The sequence below is a fragment of the Dermacentor variabilis genome, chromosome 2 (assembly GCF_050947875.1).
Source record: "Dermacentor variabilis isolate Ectoservices chromosome 2, ASM5094787v1, whole genome shotgun sequence".
In the NCBI taxonomy this organism is placed as follows: Eukaryota; Metazoa; Arthropoda; class Arachnida; order Ixodida; family Ixodidae; genus Dermacentor; species Dermacentor variabilis.
In genome coordinates, this window is record NC_134569.1 from 51,033,056 (window position 1) to 51,052,824 (window position 19,769).

The 19,769-nt window shown below is 46.5% G+C and overlaps 1 protein-coding gene across 3 annotated transcripts in view; it reads left to right on the top strand.

Moving 5' to 3' along the window:
• Window positions 1–19,769, top strand: part of Elk (Eag-like K[+] channel) — a 376,128-nt gene that overhangs the window by 302,043 nt on the left and 54,316 nt on the right. For all 3 annotated transcript variants that reach the window (XM_075680464.1, XM_075680463.1, XM_075680462.1), the window contains 3 exons: window positions 11,030–11,263; window positions 13,024–13,170; window positions 17,695–17,831. In XM_075680464.1, coding sequence (XP_075536579.1) covers window positions 11,030–11,263; window positions 13,024–13,170; window positions 17,695–17,831 — 518 coding nt within the window. The remainder of the gene's footprint in view (window positions 1–11,029; window positions 11,264–13,023; window positions 13,171–17,694; window positions 17,832–19,769) is intronic.

Consider the following 19,769-nt stretch of genomic DNA (forward strand, 5'->3'; position numbering starts at 1 on the left):
AGCATGCATAAGCGCAGCCCTGAAGAAAGACAAACTGTTTTCTTTCATGAGCGCCGCGGTTGAAAGAGAAAAGAAACAGTTATAGAGGCACGTGGTACTATGAGTGTGAATCAAAGTACTGGCATTGCCACCTTCCGACGAAAAAAAAAACAACTTTTGGTTTTTGAGGCTTCCGACAACAGACGTTGCCACAATTCCAGTCGATGGACGCACTGAATGTAGTAGAACCTCTGTCGCTGCGCCACTCCGATTTAAAAAGCTAGATGCCTACTCTGTCCATTTATTCAGCGTACAGGATCATCATTCTTACGCTTTATGAAATTTTTAAAAATCGTCTGTGGCAGATAGCACCATCCTTGTCCTTGATCTGTATTATTCGAAGAGGCGCTGGCGTTACTAACATCATTAATCGCAACAGATACTCAACTAATTAACGCAAATTCACAAATTTTCTTCCTGGTTAATTACCTTACGGCGCATTCTGCAATTTACGAATTTTATAGCTAGTGAGCTTTCAAAACGTGTTTCCTTGAAATAAATCTGTAGGATGTCACCAGTTTCCAGCAATCATTACCAAAGCGTGGGACGGAATACATCGGCGTTCCAGGTACTTTTGTGCTTCAATGCATAAAAGAGTGTTTTGTTAAAGAAGGGGAGCAACAGTGCATTTTTACGACGAGTTTAATGGTGCTATGTCCAAACTGGTCTAATTCTGGAAATTCATTCCAAGTGGATAGGCCTTGCAAACTCACCGGCAACAATTCGTAAATGGCCATATGCACCGTAATGTATAATTAATTAGGAAGTTAGCAACTTTTTGTTAATCAGTTAAATATGTGTTTCAGTTTCTCGTGCTAGTAATCTCCGCTACTCTGAATAATACAGCTCAAGCACTAAAATTATGTTATGTGCCACGGGCTATTTTCTTTAATTTCATAAATCTTAAAAATGGAGCACGCGTGACAGTGCAAACACTTTTCGATTTTGTTCTTGTGTCAGAAAAAAAAGGAAACGCGTGCTCTAAATTATTATCTTAGCTCCTTCAGCCACTAAAACATGGCAAGTACATAGTTATGTGTTTTCTTTCACTGTAACCCGATTGCACTATTCGGGTCACTGCGGAATTTCGGGAAATCACAGTGCGGACGACGCTACCCGAAGGGCCCACGGCGGTGCCCACATTATACCAATACCACTGTCGAGAACAGATGTAGAACTCTGTGGAACACCAGTGAGTTCACCAGCGCACGTCTTCACACATTGGATCCACGTCTGGAACTTCGTCTTCCACCAGGGTTACCACGAGCGGAAGCAACGCTTCTGTACCGGATGTGGCTAGGCATGGAGTTCACGAACGCCTATTCCTTCCGCACTGGAATGGCCGACAGCGCTTCTTGCGACAGCTGTGGCTGCGAGGAGACGATCAAGCACCTTCTCTGTGATTGTCCCCATTACAATGTGTCTAGAAAAGTGCTCGGCACCACGTTCGAAAAGCTAGACGATCGCCCCTTCACAGAGGAAAAAAGGTCTATGACACTGGTCCAGAAGGGTTTCGGCACTCAAGGCCTTAAGGGTTTTCCTCAGGTTCTTAACAGGAAGCTTTAGCTCGTCTGCTCCTATCTAAATACATGTAAAAGGAGAATTCGTTTTTCTCGGCCACCACCGCACCAAATTTGACGAGCTTTGTTGCATTTGAAAGAAAAAACTTAAAATCTAGTGACTGTTCGTTTCTAATTTGCGATTTAGGTTGTCAATATTTTATTAAAAATTCGTGAAAATTGAAAATTTTCAGAAAACGGTACTATCAAGTTTACAACTCTGTAACTCACCAACGAAAAATGATACTACAATTCCGTGAAATGCACCTAATAGTAAATCCAAAGTGGACAAAATTGATGTTACACATGAATCTCAAAAAAATTTAATAACATGGAAATACAGCTTTTGCAGAACCCTTGTAACCAACGTAACAAATTCACGTAACATGTAAAATGACATATTGAATTTGTCCGCTTTCAATGAAATAATGGATGCCATTCACAAAACCGCGATATTTGTTCTCGATGCAGAGCTATGAATTTTTAAACTTCGTGCTTCTCTTTTTCGAACTTCCGAGTTTTCGAAAATTCTTGCATCAAAATTCAAGCCCTAAATCGAAATTCCGCTTCAAACAGTCACTATAATTTAACTTTCTCTCTCAAATGCAACAAATTTCATTAAAATCGGTCCAGGGGTTATCTCAGAAAAATGTTTTTGCGTTTTACATGTATTTGAATAGGCCGCGTCGGAGTTGGGCCCGAGCTAAAGCTTCCTCTTAAGGGCTTGTGAATTGTGCGACCGACTTTCAAAGTTGCAGCTCATCGCATCGCGTTATCTTGTCAATTTTTCTCACTTTATTTTTTATGTTTCTTCTTCTTTTACCTTTTATTCCCTTTCATGCCTTTTCCGCAGCACAGGGTAGCCAGCCGGTACTTACACTGGCTAATCTCCCTGTATTTCCTTCCCTTCTCTCTCTCTCTCTCTCTCTCTCTCTTCCGCCGTAGTTCAGGAACAGCGGTGTTCGTAGAGTCATAAGAGCCCGACTCTACATGAAACTTGTATTACTTGTCATCTCAGCTCATCTACGGGAAATTATTGGTTGGCGGCCACATGCGGCTAGATTACCATCCAGACTGTTCCTCCTCTCCCTCGAAAGAGCAAAAGGAAGAGCGTGAGAAGGTTGATTGATTGATTGATTGATTGATTGATTGATTGATTGATTGATTGATTGATTGATTGATTGATTGATTGATTGATTGATTGATTGATTGATTGATTGATTGATACAGACCGACCGACCGAGCAACCGACTGACTGATTGAATGACTGAGAGCACTTAAAATTTTGTTATATGATGTCAAGAAATTTAGTCCAGCGAGACCGCAGCTCCTCTACCGCATCCTATGCGTTTTGTTCATAGGCATATGCATGGCTGTTTTTTTTTAATTCCTGGCTTTGCTTCATATAGTTACAAGGGAGTGACGAAAATATGTCGTACAGCGGAAAGAGAAGGGTGAAGCTAGGTGAGCATAAATTCTTATTTGCTTGTGTTTACGCAGCTTGTCGGTGATAACACGTAAACTCGCATGTTAAGACGAAACGCTTTAATAAAAGCGACAAGAAAGAAATTGGTCGCTGGGCACTCAGAGCCAAAGGCTAAGGAAAAATCTAAGGTAAACGCGACCTACATTTCACACTCGCTTGCTGTAACGATACTCACGAACGCACCATAAGCAGGAAAGCAGAAACCCCTAAAAAAGTAAGACTTCAGTTCTCACGCGCACACACACACGCGCGCGCACACACGCGCGCGCACACACACGCGCGCGCACACACGCGCGCGCACACACACGCGCGCGCACACACACGCGCGCGCACACACACGCGCGCGCACACACACACGCGCACACACACACACACACACACGCGCGCACACACACACGCGCGCACAAACACACACACACACACACACACACACACACACACACACACACACACACACACGCGCGCGCGCGCATATATATATATATATATATGTATATATATATATATATATATATTCGTAGCGTATTCCTTGCAACATCCAAACCAGCTTCTGACACACATCGCATGGCCCTAGTGAAAACAGCTTGCACTGTTTCAGTACTCTCAGGGGACATTTTAAGCATACTACGACCACCGCGCTACGTTGAAGTGTCTGTCCCATCTTTATTTTTATTTTTTCTTATACCTTCATTTTTTCATGTTCTTCTTTCCTTTTCTCACTGTCGTCCGCGCTACTTTGTTTTCTAAGCCCTGTCTCCTCGGCTGCAGCGGGTTCTGCTCCCACGCCTTGTTTTCCGGCCGATTTTTTCGTAAGCAGCTGCCGCCTTTGGCAACGCCATCTCGTCTCTTGTGGCAGCCGCAGCCAGCCCCCGTCAACAAAGCTTGTAGATATACACGCGGCCGTTCATAGTGAACTCGTTCCTTGCTTCGTGAAGTTTAACAGAACGCACTCGGCCCTATATAAAGTATTCTCAGTAAAGAAAGTACTCTATATTCACTGCCTTTCACAACAGTTGCTGCAAAAAAAACTATGAATAAAGCTGTCTCTAGACAGCGCGGCAAGTCAAGCGTCGCACTTCTGGAGGCACTGAAGATCTAAGCAGAGATCGATGTATTCGTCCAAAGCTTCCGAGAAGCGAGTGTTTCACAAGCGCTTCAGCATTCGGCCCCACCTCAGCTCCTCTCACAGGTTCAGTGTCTTCAAGATGTATAGCAGTTCTGAATCATATAAAGGGTATTTCAGCCAACACTTTCAAAAATCTTTAAAGGTTGCCTGTGGCAGACATCACAATTCTAGTTCGTGAGCTGCTCGGCTCGAAGCGGCAGGCAATACTCGCGCAACAAATTTAGATGCAAAATCGACCAATTAATAAAATTTCGCTAATTAAGTTTGCAACTATTTACGTTATGGCCTATATTGCAATTTACTAATTATAGCCGTGGAGTTCACAAGGCGGAACCACTTGGAACAAATGTTCAAGATGGCACCAGTTTCGAGATATTAATTCCTGAACTTTGGGCAGAAATGCATTGGCGTTTCAGTTAATTTAACAAAAACGTCGTTTCATGCACAGAAGCACACAAGTAAGTGGAACGGGCCACATTGCGGGCCACGGCGACGGCAGGAATGGGCCTTGAGTGTCCACATAATTGCTATCGCAATAATATAATAAGAGTATCCGGCAACTGAAGCGTCCCGTGGCCCATTACTTTCTGCAAACAAAAAAGTAACAAAATCGAACTTTCACCATACGACAATTCACTGCGCCACAACGCTGTATTTTTTTTCCTTTTGAGGGGCGGGGCCACCGAAATGAACAAACGCAAATGAAAGTATGTTGGCCACAGCCGAATGCCTACTTTTGTGCACCTAATGTGGCTACCTTAGGAATATCGAAGAATATCGAAGAAAACGTGAGACGCTTGGTACACCGGGAGCCATGCGCATACTGCTTGCTATCCTACACCGGCGAGACAAGACTTTCCGGAGAGGTTGCGCTCAAACGAACGCGGTGCAATCCATCGAGCCCCCACAGTGATCGCGATGAGCGACCAGTGTTTCTTTTACTCGTCTGCCATCAGAAACCGTCCAAAAATCTGCCAGGTGAAAATCCACTCGGTCCGAAAAAAACGAACGCGCACCGAATGGCGCCGCGCGGTGGTCGGGGCAACACGAGAAAAACGCATGCGCTCTGGCTGGCTCTGGTAGCCCGCGGGTAGCGAGAACAAAATTGAAGAGGCTCAATCTGTCTTCGCGAATAAAAGCCAAAGTAGAAAAAATAAATAAGAATGCAGTTACCTTGGTTGGCTTTAGTGTCTTGATATGGATGCTTTGGCATAGGTGAAAAATAAAATGTTGATTTTTTTATGTGATATGACGGCACAAATGAACCACCACAACGTTTCGTCTCATCAGACCTCGTTGCGTGCTTTGCCAACTTGCCTGATAGTGTGTTGATTTGGCTTGTCTCGTTGTATGTTCTGATGTAGGATTTTAGAAAAGTCAATGTACCTTTGGCGTCGAATGTTTAAAACAACATTAAATCCACAGAGTTCCGCAAGTGAAAATCTAAAGCCGAGCTTTGGAAATGTCGATGCACTTTTCACATCAAAAGGTTATGAGAACTTTATACCCATAAAGTTTCGGAATTTACATCCATGCGCTCCGTAGATTCCGTGGCCTGCGCGAAAAGCCGCGGCGAGCCCATTCACCATCAAAACGCCTTTGAAACTGTGCTCGGATGGGGCTGCTTGCGTTATGTGACTCCCGGTGCATGGGCGTTGCCGCGAAAACCAGCCCTAGTTCGCAATGTTCGCGGTGAAATGTCTTTTCGAGCGTGAAAAAGACATTCTAGACTAAACCCAGAATGATTTCCGCCGCCGGGGGTTGCTTTGGTCGGCGATGCATGGACAGCATGAAAAAATTTCGGGAGGGGGGGGCTGAAGCCCCATAACCCCCCCCCCCCCTGACTACGCCCCTGCTCCATAAGGAAGCAAAAGATGCAATGGCTACAAGCGCTCAGTAAAGTGAAGCGAACAGTGCATACATTCATTGAAATCACTCATGCAATACACAAAACAGCATATTTTTGAATCCCCTCACGAGAGGATGCAACGTGAAGTCTAAGAGAAACGTCGTTGGCTCGAGTTTGGCCTCGCTATACGAGTAGCAGATGACGGTCAAGCGCGCACAAAGTCGGTGCTCTTCCGCTATACGAGCGCGCGAAGCCGCAGCTATGCGTCGAAAACGAGCTGAAGGAGCCGACCTGCGAAAGCAGCAACGCCGCGATACGAGACGGCGCATTATCAAATTTGCAGCAGGCTTTCGCCTTCACATGTTACCGGAACGTAACATGCTGCCGAACTTTTATGGCGACAGTAACTATATTGACACTTTAGGCGCACTTCTGCCGTAGGCGTCACCATGAGGTTCCGCATAAAGTCCAAGGGCGATAAAACTATTAGATAAAATCGTCGCCGCGCGCCGTATGCTGTATGTGCGAGTGAAAGCGTGGGAGGGTGAGCCGGCGAACGTGGTTCAATCTTGCGTTCCCGAGCGAGGAACGCAGCCCGCATGCGTGTCCTCCCCTCTCGCGCGCGAGGCAGAAGGGTCAGGCGAGGGAGGAGGGCCGTTCTTCTCCGGCAGCTGCTAGGGCAACACCAACTTGCGTATCTTGAAAGCGATCTGCGACGGTGGCCCAAGTGCGCGCCAGCGTGGGCCTCATCTTCAAAGCGATCTGCGATGTTTGCAGAGTGCGCGTACTGCCGGTAGCTTCGTGTGCGCTGTGCTTTCGGCGTTTCGTTCGCGTATAAGCGAGAAATGCATGAAGGTCAATTTGCTTGCTGCTGCCGCGATTCCTCACTCCAGAATTTTTACAGCTAGTTTCCGCGCTCATTGAGCTAGACGAGTTCATGTTTATACCTGTGCGCGCGTGACACCGTGCTGGTTAATTTAGTTAAAACATGTTGGCGGGCTGGTTGGTTTGAATCCATGATAGAATGTGTAAGCGCGACTGAACAACGACGTGGAAAGAAGCAGACACACAAAGACAGCGCTGTCCCTGTGTGTCTGTTTCTTCCTACCTCCTCGTTCAGTCACGCTTACACATTCTATCATTCTTAATTTAGTTAGTAAGCGAATGTTTACAAGTTTACACGGCCGCTAAAGCTGTTATTGTTACTTCGTACAGCTATCCACTAATTTTCTATCCACTATTTAATCATCATAATCTCTGCTGCTTGCAGAGAATTCCAGCAAAACCCGCGCAGCACTACGCGATACCAAAACTACAGGAACGCGAAAGCGTGAACGGCGCGGAATCGAGCGAAAACGAAACCTTTCTGCCACCCGCGTCGTTGTCAAGGCTAATTTCAATGTGTTCTTTTTTTCTAAAAATGAAATAGAACTGGACAAGTAACATGTTATATCATCTTATAATGCATACAAGGATGTTTTTTTGCAACGAGTGGTTTAGTACTTGTGACAGAATTTAACTGAGGAGTGCTTTCGTCATCGGGCAAGTACATGAATGTCCCGGGGGAGTATCTAATCATGTCCTGTATTTACCACACCTTCTCGATTATTAAGGCTCTATTCGCGATAATATTACGCCTTAGAGATTCGCAAGCACTAATCTATCCCTTTAGCTTGACTTAATATTTGCATTTAGCGTCCCTTTAGTACTGTGGGGCCGGAACACTTGGCACGATTTTGACAGCGAAGCTCTATGTGGCAATGTTTCCGTTTTTTTTTTTCTAAGTGCATATATATATATAATCCCTCCAGCTACTTCCAAGCGGGACATTCAGACGTGTCTGACCAACGTGTTCGGTTGAATCACTCATATCGACTCTATGTCCATCGTCATGGTTGACGATTTCAACATCGATCTGACCCGGCCGGACGGAAAATGCTTAGTGTCGTTCCTGCTGGATAGGTGCGGCATTCAATGCTACAGGCATATCAATGGGCCAGCTAGGCGTCGTCGATCACGTATAGACTTGACCTTTGCTAAACATCTATTCTAGCATCGTCGTTCAACCCTTGGCCGTATACCATAGTGACCACAAAGCGATGATCCCTACGATAACAAAATAAAATAAAAGACCGTAGAATCAAAAAGTCACGTGTATGTGTCTTTATTCAATATATATAGTAATCACCATATATAAAATCAATATAGTCATCACTATACACAGCTTCGCTGGTCATCCGCCTTCACAGAGAGGAATGGCACTGGATTATTTTTTAATGCGTACGCGTTTTTTTTTTTTTTTGGCGAGCTCCCCAGCCCTGTCACGCAAATAGAATAGAATAGAAACTTTATTGCAATGGAAAATATTTGAAGGAGGGGTGGTCGGAGCCTTTCAGTCCAGGGCCCCACTGGCCTCTGCCGCCTGCCTGACCTGGCTAATTTAGGACTTTTATCCTGCCAGGTCGGAGCGGGCGAGCTGTGCCTCCCACTGCTCCATTGTGTTGCTGGTATTTCGCTTATGAGGGTGCTTAGTGCACTCCCAGGTTATATGTATTAGGCTAGGCATGCCGCCGCACCAAGGACAGTTGGCCCTATAACGAGTGGGACAGTTCTATGCCTTATGTCTGCACAAAAATGCTTAATTTGAAAAGTAAAGATATTTGAGTGTTATGGTAGTGTAAATGTAGACTGGTAGCTTTTAAGCGATAAAGAACAATTTAAAACAAGAAAACATAAAAAGTGAACACCCATAGAAATGCATAGGGCTCCTTATAAAATGGATAGGGATACCTATAGTAGTGGTGGGCCGACTGAAATGGGGGTGGGCCAACGGAAGTGGGCCAACTTGAAATGGGGGTGGGCCAACCTAAAATTTCGGTGTGGGCCAACTTCAAATGTGGATTTGGGCCAAATTATATTTGGGGGTGGGCCAACTTGAAATTTGAACGTGGGCCAAGTGAAATTTCGGGGTGGCCAACTTAAAATTGGGGCTGGGCCAACTTCTAATTTTGAGAGTGGCCCAACTTAGATTTGGGAGTGGGCCACGTTAAATTTCGGGGTGGGCCAATTCGAAATTTCGCGGCGGGCCAACATAAATTTGGGGATGAGCCAACTGGAAATTTCGGGATGTGTCAACTTAAATTTGGGAATAGGCCGAGTTGGAAATTTGAGGGCCGGCCAACTTAAACTTTGGGGTGGGCCTGCTTGACATTTTGAGGTGGCCCAATGTCTAATTGAACACTGCTGAGCGTCCTTGGAGTCATGAACGCCTCGCAGGCAAGCGAGCGCCTAGGGACGCCTGGCGCGTTACCATTGGGCCTTGCCGAGGCGCAGTCAGAACGCAAGCGAGAGCTTGCATGGACTAGGAACGCGCGCATAGCACAGGCTTGCGTGAGCGATAGCGAGGGTGACATGGGATAGCGGCGATGCACTTTCCCTTGACGCAACCGGTCACGTGCTACTGCGGCCACTGTTGTTCCATTCAACCGCTCTTCTCCGTAGAGGCGCGCTGGTGCCCGGCGTTCAGGCTCAATAGGTACGATTGCATTAAAGGGGCCGGATGCGGTGGGGAAATCTAACAGCTGTCTACTAGAGGCTTCTATGCTACCGGAAAGGTCATGGGTAGACCCGCATAAGCTAGGAAAGCAAGTAAGCAGAACTAAGCAATAACGAAGTCCCACCTGAGCCAAACAATGTTTGAGCATTAGTATACAGTTCTCAGAATTTCTGTGGCAGCATCTTTTTCTAGTAGAAGGATCGAAAAAATTGGAAGTTTATAGTAAAAAAACATCAGAGTTAACAATGTACCGCTGGAGCGAGCTCGAAAATCCACCTTTTCGTTTCACTCAACGTAGCTGCGGATTACGGAATCCCGCAAAATGAAATTTTCGGCGTAATTTACCCTTCTTCGTCGAAAAGCTCTACTGCATCATTATATTCGTGCACGTCCTTGTTCGTTATTTTTCTTTTTCTCACTTTATCGTATCACTCACTCTGTATCCAAGAAACAGATTTAAGCCCTCCCTTGACAGTGTCCCCGAAACATTTTTTTTCAAGCAAACTTCATTTTTTCTTTTAAGCCAGACTCAATCTTCCGCACCTTCTTACCGACATAGTTAACGCCGCTTTTCAGAAGGTGGCGAAACCTTATCAATCTTCCTTGCTGAAAGTTGGCCGCATTTTCCGTGACGCTGCCCTTCTTCGGCGGTTGTCGCTCTGGGCTCCATCTCTTACGTCATTCTTCTCATCTCTCCGCGCACCCACAATTACGATATTTGAAAAATTTTGAATCTCTTGACCCCTTTACCGATCTTAAGCTCCTGGGAGCTAGGCCTCACCCCTCGTAGGCCCACAAAGCCGTAACAGTGCTCAAAGCCAACGGACTCTACTGCCGTAGTATAGCCTTTTTCAGGCACTGGGTTTGAAAATGTACACGCCAAGGAACCGCATAAAAATTTGTACTTTTTAAGAAAAAAAAATTATTGACATTTAGATATGTCGCATACGTCTTTAAAGATATCTGATTGGAACAATGATGTAAAATTAGTTCATATTTGCAAAGGTTACTAGAGAATGGAGGTGGAACATCAATCACTCGACTGAGAAAACAAACGTTTATCTTGCCACTTACTGATGATCAACGATAGCGAGAAGGCAGACACATGCTTCGCAGGTGATGCTACGCGATATACCAACGTCGAGTGAACATCGTGTAAATGCCTAGAAAGCGTCGGAACACATCTGCTGCTGTATTTGAGTAGCGAGTATCAAAACTTACACAACTCCTCAGTAAAATCTATTTTCGTTGTTGTTGTTATTGTACCTGTCCTGTTCTCGCTGCCGTTCAAATCCTCTCGCTTACTAGCACAAACGTTCGAGCAAGAAATCTTGTGCTGAACGCTCTGGCGCCCATCAAGGTTCGGCAAGAGTGCTAATCTCCCACGTTCGTATTTTCTTTCTCTCGCTCGCAGACAGCAACTTCGTGCTGGGCAATGCACAGGTGCCGGCGCTGTTCCCCATCGTGTACTGCTCAGACGGTTTCTGCGAGCTGACGGGCTACCCGCGGGCGCAGATCATGCAGAAGGGGTGCGCTTGCGCCTTTCTATACGGACCCGAGACCAAGGAGGAAGCGATACGCGAGATAGACGACGCCCTCGAGAACAAGACCGAGCTCAAACTCGAGGTCATCTTCTACAAGAAGAATGGTTCGTTATCGTTCTTCACCGTTCCTGAACAGTGCAATTCCTTGTCGGGCACGGCGGGTGTAAGCCCGCTTGACACGACGATGCTGCTGTCTTACTTGAACGTTCCCGACAGCGTTCTGTTTTGTAGCAACTAGGCGGAGCAAGATTTCCAGAGTCTGGTTACCAGCAACTTCTAAGGCATGTGTTCCGGTATATTTACAACGTTTGCCCAAACGCCCTAACACTAAGAATGGGGTGTCACTTGAGGGGGATGCTCCACTATCCGAAATGCTGTTCGCCCGTATAGCGGACGAATAGGAATGCATCAACCTTCCGGTCTTGCTACGGCTGCTCGTTAAGATGCATGAAGGAAGGAAATCGACTAGCTCCATGCGAAATCGCCATACAGCAGGAGCACCACAGTGCGAAAGTTGTGGCTCTGTAGCAAGGGCAGGTAAGTAACGCTTAGGATTCTCTGGAAATGTGGTTTGCCGCGGCCGGGAACTTCGTTCCCATGAATTTCGGTGCAACTGGACAGGCATTGTGAATATGCAGGAGGCAGTGGCTTGAGATGAAAATTTTTCACAGGCACAAGCACAGGCCGTAGTTGGAACCTCTGATTCATCACTAAATTTTCACAACTAGTAACATGTTTCTGCTATGGGTGTGCTCGAACTACCTACGGCGGTAGAAAATGGTGGGAGAACCTCTACTATAGCCAGAGAGGATGAGCAATCACAAAAGTCACACGCGTGTGTTTGTCAGTTTTTCGCTTGGTTATGGGGTATTGTAATGCGGTATAGTAGCTGAGTTGTGCTGTAAATTATAATGTAAAAGCCTGGAAGTTCAATGGCCAAGCATTTCGCGATAAGGATTATGATGACCTTAGTCATTGGCCAAGCATACTCTCAGCTACTAAATTCTATTCTTTCTGTCTTTCTTTCTCTCTCTCTCTCTCTCTTGTGGCGAGAGGGTGAGTGGGGGGGGGGGCGCTAGAAGTGTAGGTTCAGGAGCTAAATGGTGTGGCCACAGCAAAGTTCTCGGGTGAGAAAAAGTCCTTTTATGAGTGCCACGTGAAGCGAACTTTAGGGTTACACTATTGCGGAACAGGTGGAAAAGGAAGAAGGCGGCAACATGTATATGACCATGTCATCGGCGAAGCCACTTCGTTCTCCTTCGCAAATTTAAGCATAGTGTGCGTTTTCTGATCAGCCAGAGACTACCGCATTCAGAGAGCCCGGTGTGGTAGAACCTTGCACGATATGGTAGTCCACATAGACATGGTTTAGCGCACGCTACCTACAGAACTAATAACCTAGCACTTATGTCACGAATGCAGTTGTTCGGAATTGCTTTCTCAAAATTCAGTGCCTCATAGACGCAACATCTGAGAAACCACTAGAAAACTAATCCTGCGAAAGTTAAGCGGCCGTTAAGCACGAGTACGCGGAGTATTCAAAAACCAAGGGTCGTGGGAAGCACGAGACGATGTAACTGACACAGGTCGAACACGAGAAGCCTCAGCCTGGAGCCAACGTTGGGACAACGGGAACCGTTCTTTTTTTAAAACAACCAAAACAAGTGGCCTTGTCCAAACGTCTGTTCCAGGCATAAACTTCACTTTTTGGAACACTGCAGCTTATATTGGGGTGCTCAAAGGTCAAAATGTTACGTCCATCCGCTCATTTCCCCCATGAACTGCGAAACCTCGCCCGCGTTTGTTATGACGCACCTTCCAACTTAGTCCTGTGGTGGTTGACTCCCTCTGTCCCCCTTTGCAGGGAGCCCGTTCTGGTGCCTGCTGGACATCGTGCCCATCAAAAACGAGAAGCACGAAGTGGTCCTTTTCCTGGCATCGCACAAGGACATCACCAAGTCCAAGATGGCCGAGATCGAGACGGACGACGCGGACGAGACGGCCGAGCTCGGTAAGAGCGAGTTAAGCAGTTATATGACGGCATTAAAAGATTAGTGGGTCTAAGTGTCCCGAAGAAACACTTCCGCTTTGAGGGACACCGCCACGAAGGGCTTCGGACTAAATGCCTGATTAAGCTTCCCCGATTAATGAATCCAAATTAATGTCCGGTTCTTCGAGTAATCCACCCGCAAAGGATGAACGGAGGTATACTCGACCTGCGACCTTTTAATATTTTTTTTAATCTGTGCAAAGTATAAAAAAATGAAGCTTCGTCATTCGGCAAGATAACGCCTATGCTTTATCTGACAATATACGGAATCACTATCCAAAAAACCTAATCATAATTGATGCATTTGTTGCGCAAGAGCTTTGACTTACCAAAGTGCAATAATATCGCTTGAAGAAATAGATTAACAGGCAATTGAAGCTCTTTTTTCTTTTTGTTTTTAAGGGCCTGCAGCATGCCACGGATAGTTAAACATAAAATTATTGGTTCATGAGTTAACTTGCAAAACCCGACACAATAATTACGGGAGACACGGTAGTAAAGCGCTTCAGGTTAATTTTAACCACACGACGTTCTTTAACGTGTTTCCGATGCACAGCACACGAGTGTTTTTGCTTTCTAGAACTTTACCCCGATCCCTGTGCAAGGTAGCCAATCACGCTCAGACTTGTTAACCTCCTAGCCTTTTCTCATCACTTCTCTCTTTCTCTCTCCCTTAAACATGAATCCACTGATTGTGTTAGTCAAGCACTATGTTCATACCGGTTGAGTTTTCTTGGCTTACCATCTACCCTCTTCTGCTTGTATCCACGACACAAGCGATCACTGTCTATAGAGCTTCACACCGATAGGCACTCGAAAGCAAACCCATTTCAGAACTCTAGTCACGCACAAAGGCCTGTCCAGACAGGTTGCACGTGCGACCTAGCGTTAAGCTTGACCACGGGGGCTCGTAAGGTCTTATATTACCGGTAGGATATAGGCATAGAGAGGATATAGATCGACCCCTACGTCTTGGCCTGGCCCTTGAGGCACGCTCGGATTCGTCCCCTGGGCTACATTGGCGTTTATTGGTACGCAATCACTGGATGACCTGGAAACCGTTCGAAGCGCTCCGCTGCATTCCTTGCGTTCACACTCTAACCCTGCCCCTGTGAGCAGTTGCGACGCGTAACACTGCCGGGAACAGGTCACGCCTCCGCGGACGTAAATATCCATGGATGCCTAGAAAAGGATAGAAAGTGCGGTGCCTTAAGTAGCACATAGTGCGCCGGGTGCGGCCTGCGCAGCCGGTGGAAGTGGTTGCCGCTGCTAGAGTGGCCTACCTTCTACCACATTTTACTCATCTGCGCTCTGAATCAGCATTTGCGCCCGCTACTCCCCTATTCCTTCACCTTCCCCTTCCTCCTGGGAGACTGCGCTGACCAGCTCAGACACGCAAGAGCAGCGACGGCTGATCCGGCGGGCACGCGCAGTGGCACGAGCCCTGAACTAAGGGCTCCTCCCTGCGAGGAAGTCGCCCAAACTCATGATAAATAAATGGTTTCTCTCTCTCTCTCTCTCTCTCCTGGCGCTGACACTTCACAAGGCGTTCTTTCTTGTTTACAGCGGAAGCAGCGATGCATTTCAATGTTCACGCACAGTCCTCAAAAGATTTCAGGTTCTGGCCTGTGGAGCAGTCCACTAAATTTAGTCGGTAACATAAATAAGAATTCTTCAATAGCAAATGTACCTGCAGCTGGTACCGTTTTATGCGAAGCATATTACTAGAGCTCAACCCAGCTCCTCAGGCGCGGCGGTGTCGCCTTCAATACCACGTGACACAGTGACGTCACGACAGAGGAGAAACGGGGCTCCAACTCGCGCTGTCGCTCGCGGCGTCGCGGCGGTATATAAGCAGCTGCGCTTGTTTCTAGGTGGCTTTGGCTCAACTCTTGCAAGATGGGCTGGGTGGGAATCGAACCAGGGTCTCCGGAGTGTGACACGGAGACGCTACCACTGAGCCACGAGTACCATGCTTCGAAGCGGTACAAAAGCGCCTCTAGTGAATGCGGTGTTGCCTTAGAAACGAGCTGTTTCTAAGGCTCAGGCGTGCGTCGCTTGCTCAGGCGCACATTTCGTTGCCGCGCCGAACGCTGCGTTGCTCGACGCTCACCGCGTCCAATGCGGGGCGCGTAGTCGCTGCGCCGTAGCCCATTGTCTTACACCCCTTGGCGGGTCGACGGGAACGCTGTCGCGTTCCACTCTTGAAGGCGAAACAGAGTAACGCACGAGTTGTTTCTTCGTCTAGCCGAACCAAATATAGCCAAGCAACAGCAGTTCACCAGGCTAAACTGTGGTTCAACAACTAAAATAAAGGCTAGTATGCTTCGCATCCTGGGCTTAACCTTAGCTAAGCCACAGCCATTTTTTTTTTTCCTAAGCAGTCTAAACGCCGGTTCATAAATGAAATTTACAACGAGAAAGAGAGAAAGAAGGCAGGAATGTTAATCAATTGCAAGTTCCCAGTTTGCTGCCCCACACTTTGGCGGGAAAAAAAGAAGAGGGAAAGAAAGAAACACACACGCGATAATATGAAGCGCGATAGGTCTTCGCAAAGTCCGGTGGATCGCATAAGACACAAGTAACGTTTTAATGGTTTTCTGATGTGTTGATGAGTCATGTCTATGCTGAAGGATTGTCTCTTCCGATATAGGATCAGCCATCTAACTTGTTGAGCACAGCTGTGAGCGATCCCCTCTACACGTAATAGAGAGAGAGAAGGATAAATGAAATACATGGAGGTTAAACAGTACTGAGTCCAGTAGGCTACCCTTCGCTGGGGGAAGGGAAGTGAAAGATTATGAGGAGAGAAAGTCTACTGTTGATATCACCGACGTAGTGGAAATTCTCAGCTCTTTGTCACAGGCGGTCACTCAGTCCATTTGATTTCAGGAATCGCGAGAATACTGCGGATACAGGCACAGAATGCTTCACCGCAGTGGTTACATGCAGCGGTGTCGGTTACCACTAAATGTGAAAAATAGACGTTGGTGAACCACCAATGCCTTACCACAGTCTACATAATATAGCCGCGTCTCTTCGAGGTGGTCCTGATAGTAACCAGGAGGAGGATGAAAAGGAAGGAACGAAAAGTAGGGAAGTCAACCAAACGGGCGTCCGGTTGCTACCCTACACAGGGGAATGGGTTTAAGGGAAGAAAATAAAGGAGAGGGAGGGAAGAAGGCACTATCGGTGTGAGCACATGCGGATGTCCATAACTTCACGTCTATAATCGGTCAATGAGGACAGTCGCTTTCACGAAATATAGCAGTGCCTGCGTCGCTTTGTACGCCTGCGACGCATGCGACCAAGGTCCGAGAATCTTAGTCTCTGAAAATGGTCCGTTATCTAATCGGTTTAGCACCCTCTGAAGAATGTCGCGTTCGTTGTCATAGAGATCACCAAAACATAACACGTGCTCAATCGTCTCTTCAAAGTTGCATAAATCACAGATCAGTGTGTCGGACATTCCAATAGGGCGCATGAGTAGGCTTTCGTAAAAGGCACCCTTAACCAGAGGCGGCACAGTAAAGTTGCATCACGACGGGAGAGGTTCGATGAAATCTGCAGCTTCAATGTAGGATCCAACCAAGGAAGACAGCAGTTGGAGAAAATCGGGGTGTTCCAAAAAGTTCCAGTCTTGGTTTGCGCAAGTAAAGGAAGACCACTCGCAGCATCTGTCTTTGATAAGGGTATAGGAAGTGTCAGGGTTTCTTTATGGGCTGACCGGGCGGCATCGTCAGCAAGGTCATTTCCGACGATGCCACAGTGCCCCGAAAGCCATTGGATGATAATGTCATGCCCGCTTATGAGGGCTTGATGGAGAACCTCTCTGGTCTCAAACACCAGTTGGTCATGGGTCTTGCGTCGTAAGGCTGACTGCAGACTCTGAAGGGCTCCCTTGGAGTCACAAAAAACGACCGACTTTCGAGGTTTGGCTTATGCGATGTAATTAACAGAGACACGTAGTGGCAAGTTCTGTTGCCGTAGAGGTCGTTATATGGGACACTCTGATAGTAACTAAAGGCTTAACGTAGCGCACAGGGAATGAAGTACGTTATGTCTGAAGGGTGACCCATTCCAGTCATATAGTGATCGCTGGCGTGCGAACATAGAAATTTTTCTTGCTTTTTTTGCAACGTCTGTGCTATAAAATTCACTCCATCCGAACTGCATAATAAAGTTACGTACACAATCTCGATGTCCGAGCCGTGTTTCTTATATTTCAGCACATCAAGAATTGCATGGTGGACCACGAAACAACATATTCTTTCTTGGCAAATTTGGCTGCCAAAAGCGCGAGACCGTAAGCTTTCTGGGGCAACATACCTACCGCTGCGATGGCTGGCATTTGCTTCTTAATTCTATTTAAAATTTTGATGACCACCAGTTTGCGTGTGTTATTTGCTTGTGACATTCTTCCTCGCCCGTTCCTACTACCATACGTTGTGGACAAACGTTTTGCCAATTGTTAAAATCACACAGATGCAAACGGCAACGTGGATCTGGACGGCTGCGTGCAGAGCAACAACTACCAGAGGCGACGGAGTCGGGCGGTCCTCTACCAACTCTCTGGTCACTACCGCCACGAGAAGAAGATGTCCAAGCTCAAGCTCAACAACGTGAGCGCAGTCCTCTTATTCCTAATATCGAAAGAACCTGCGGGCTGCGATGGCCTCAATCATTAAACAGTGTTAACCAAGCTTCCGCGACTAGCTCTTGCGTGTTACGATCGTACCGAGATGCAAGAGGGTGGCACGAAAGTTACAAAAAAAACCGACAAACAAATTTTTCGTTACCTTCTTATAAAACAAGGGCCAATAAATGATATCTGCCGAAGCTGTTAATTGACCTGTGCAGACACGTCTTCAAAGCGTACGTTTTAATCTTTCGCCGCTAACGTAGTCTTAATATAGCTGATTCAGCCTAATTTCAGACCTTAAGAGTTGACCAAAGGAATGTTCCTACCATAATATTCAAGTTGAAGAGGCACTTGCAAATTTTCACTACGAGCGCTTGGTCTACTGAATGGTTCTCGGCATTCACGGCCACAACGCTATACCCTATGATACATGTATAGTATATATATTATATTAGACTCGCATACAATAACGAAAGAAAATGAAGAGAAGGTAAAAGACAGGTTATTGACAGTGTCCCAAAGGAAAATCCACTTTCAACCACTCCAGAAGAAAACTCAGCAAACCAAAATGGAGCGCAGAAATCAAATCCCGTCGCGTCAGGCACAAAGTCGTGAGAAAAACAGCTGTTCACCGTAGCCGAGAGAAATTTTATCATAACTCAGCGCGGTCTCACACCAACACAGTATCTTACCTCACTGTCGGTGGAAAAACTTATGGTAAAACAGGCTGACGACACCTACTGATCCGTTCACGAAAAATTCATTCTCTTCAAGTTGGCTATACTTATTGCGTCATTACCATTGCACCAATCCTCGATGAGTTAAAGGGGCCCAGCAAGTATTTGATAACATCGAAACACATCAAGATGATTCAAATTTGCTCATTTTGTATATATACGCCTGCTGGAACGTTTTCACGTGTCTGAGTTTCATGCGGTTTTCTGTACGTTATTCGTGCAATTCTAATAGAACCGACAGGAACTTCCTAAACATTCCGCAAGGTTTCTATAAGTAGACAGCGCTTACGAAAACAAAAATAGAAAACATGAAATAATTGTACGCGAATCAGAACATTTCAGTAGGGACGATTTTGAGCGACCAATTACTCGCTGCCTTACTATTCGTGTAAGTACTCTGCGCACTTAAAATTGGTTGCGCACGACTACCGATTTTGATGCTGTTGCGCTTGAGGTAGGCGCTGGTTATGACTGTCTGGCGTTTCTTTCTTCTATTCTTCTTCCTTCTATTATTCTGTCCTTTCTTGTAACATTATCTGCTTCTCCCGAGTATTCTACCAATCGCTTTAGTCTTAGCCCACTGACATGTAAACGAGCACGTCGAACTTGCAACCAATCAACGTAACGAATTCGGTGGGTGTGAGAAAGGACCAGACCCTTTCAGGCAGAATGAATCAAGGTGATGACGAAACAAGAGATTGCTGAAGGATAGATCACTCGCGCGGTGTGCTGAACTCGGGACCATTAAACTTGCGTATTCTCCCGCCGATTACCTTGCATTTGCGCTGTAGGCTAACCGCGTGGGCTTTAGTAAGATACCCGTGGCTTCGACGCCAAAGGTCATTGGCATGACGCGCCTCTCTTGTGGCACGCCGCGGATATTGCGCATGTGACAGGAATAAAGCAACCGCATTATTACCAAAAGGGGGAGGGGGCAACGCACTTGTATATGGTTCAGCCCAAAAGTCTCTGATACTCGTGCATAAAAGCTTTGGCGGCAAGGCGGCTTCGGGTAATCAGTCAAGGAGGCGGGTGAGCCATCCTCTGACGCGTAGAAGCTGAATTTCGTCACTCGCCCCACCGTCAATCTTGCTTTCTCCAGGGACCTTCGATTTAATGACAACGCCCGCCGTATGCGATAATAACCTGCATGTATTCATCAACTGCACGGGCTTCAGGGG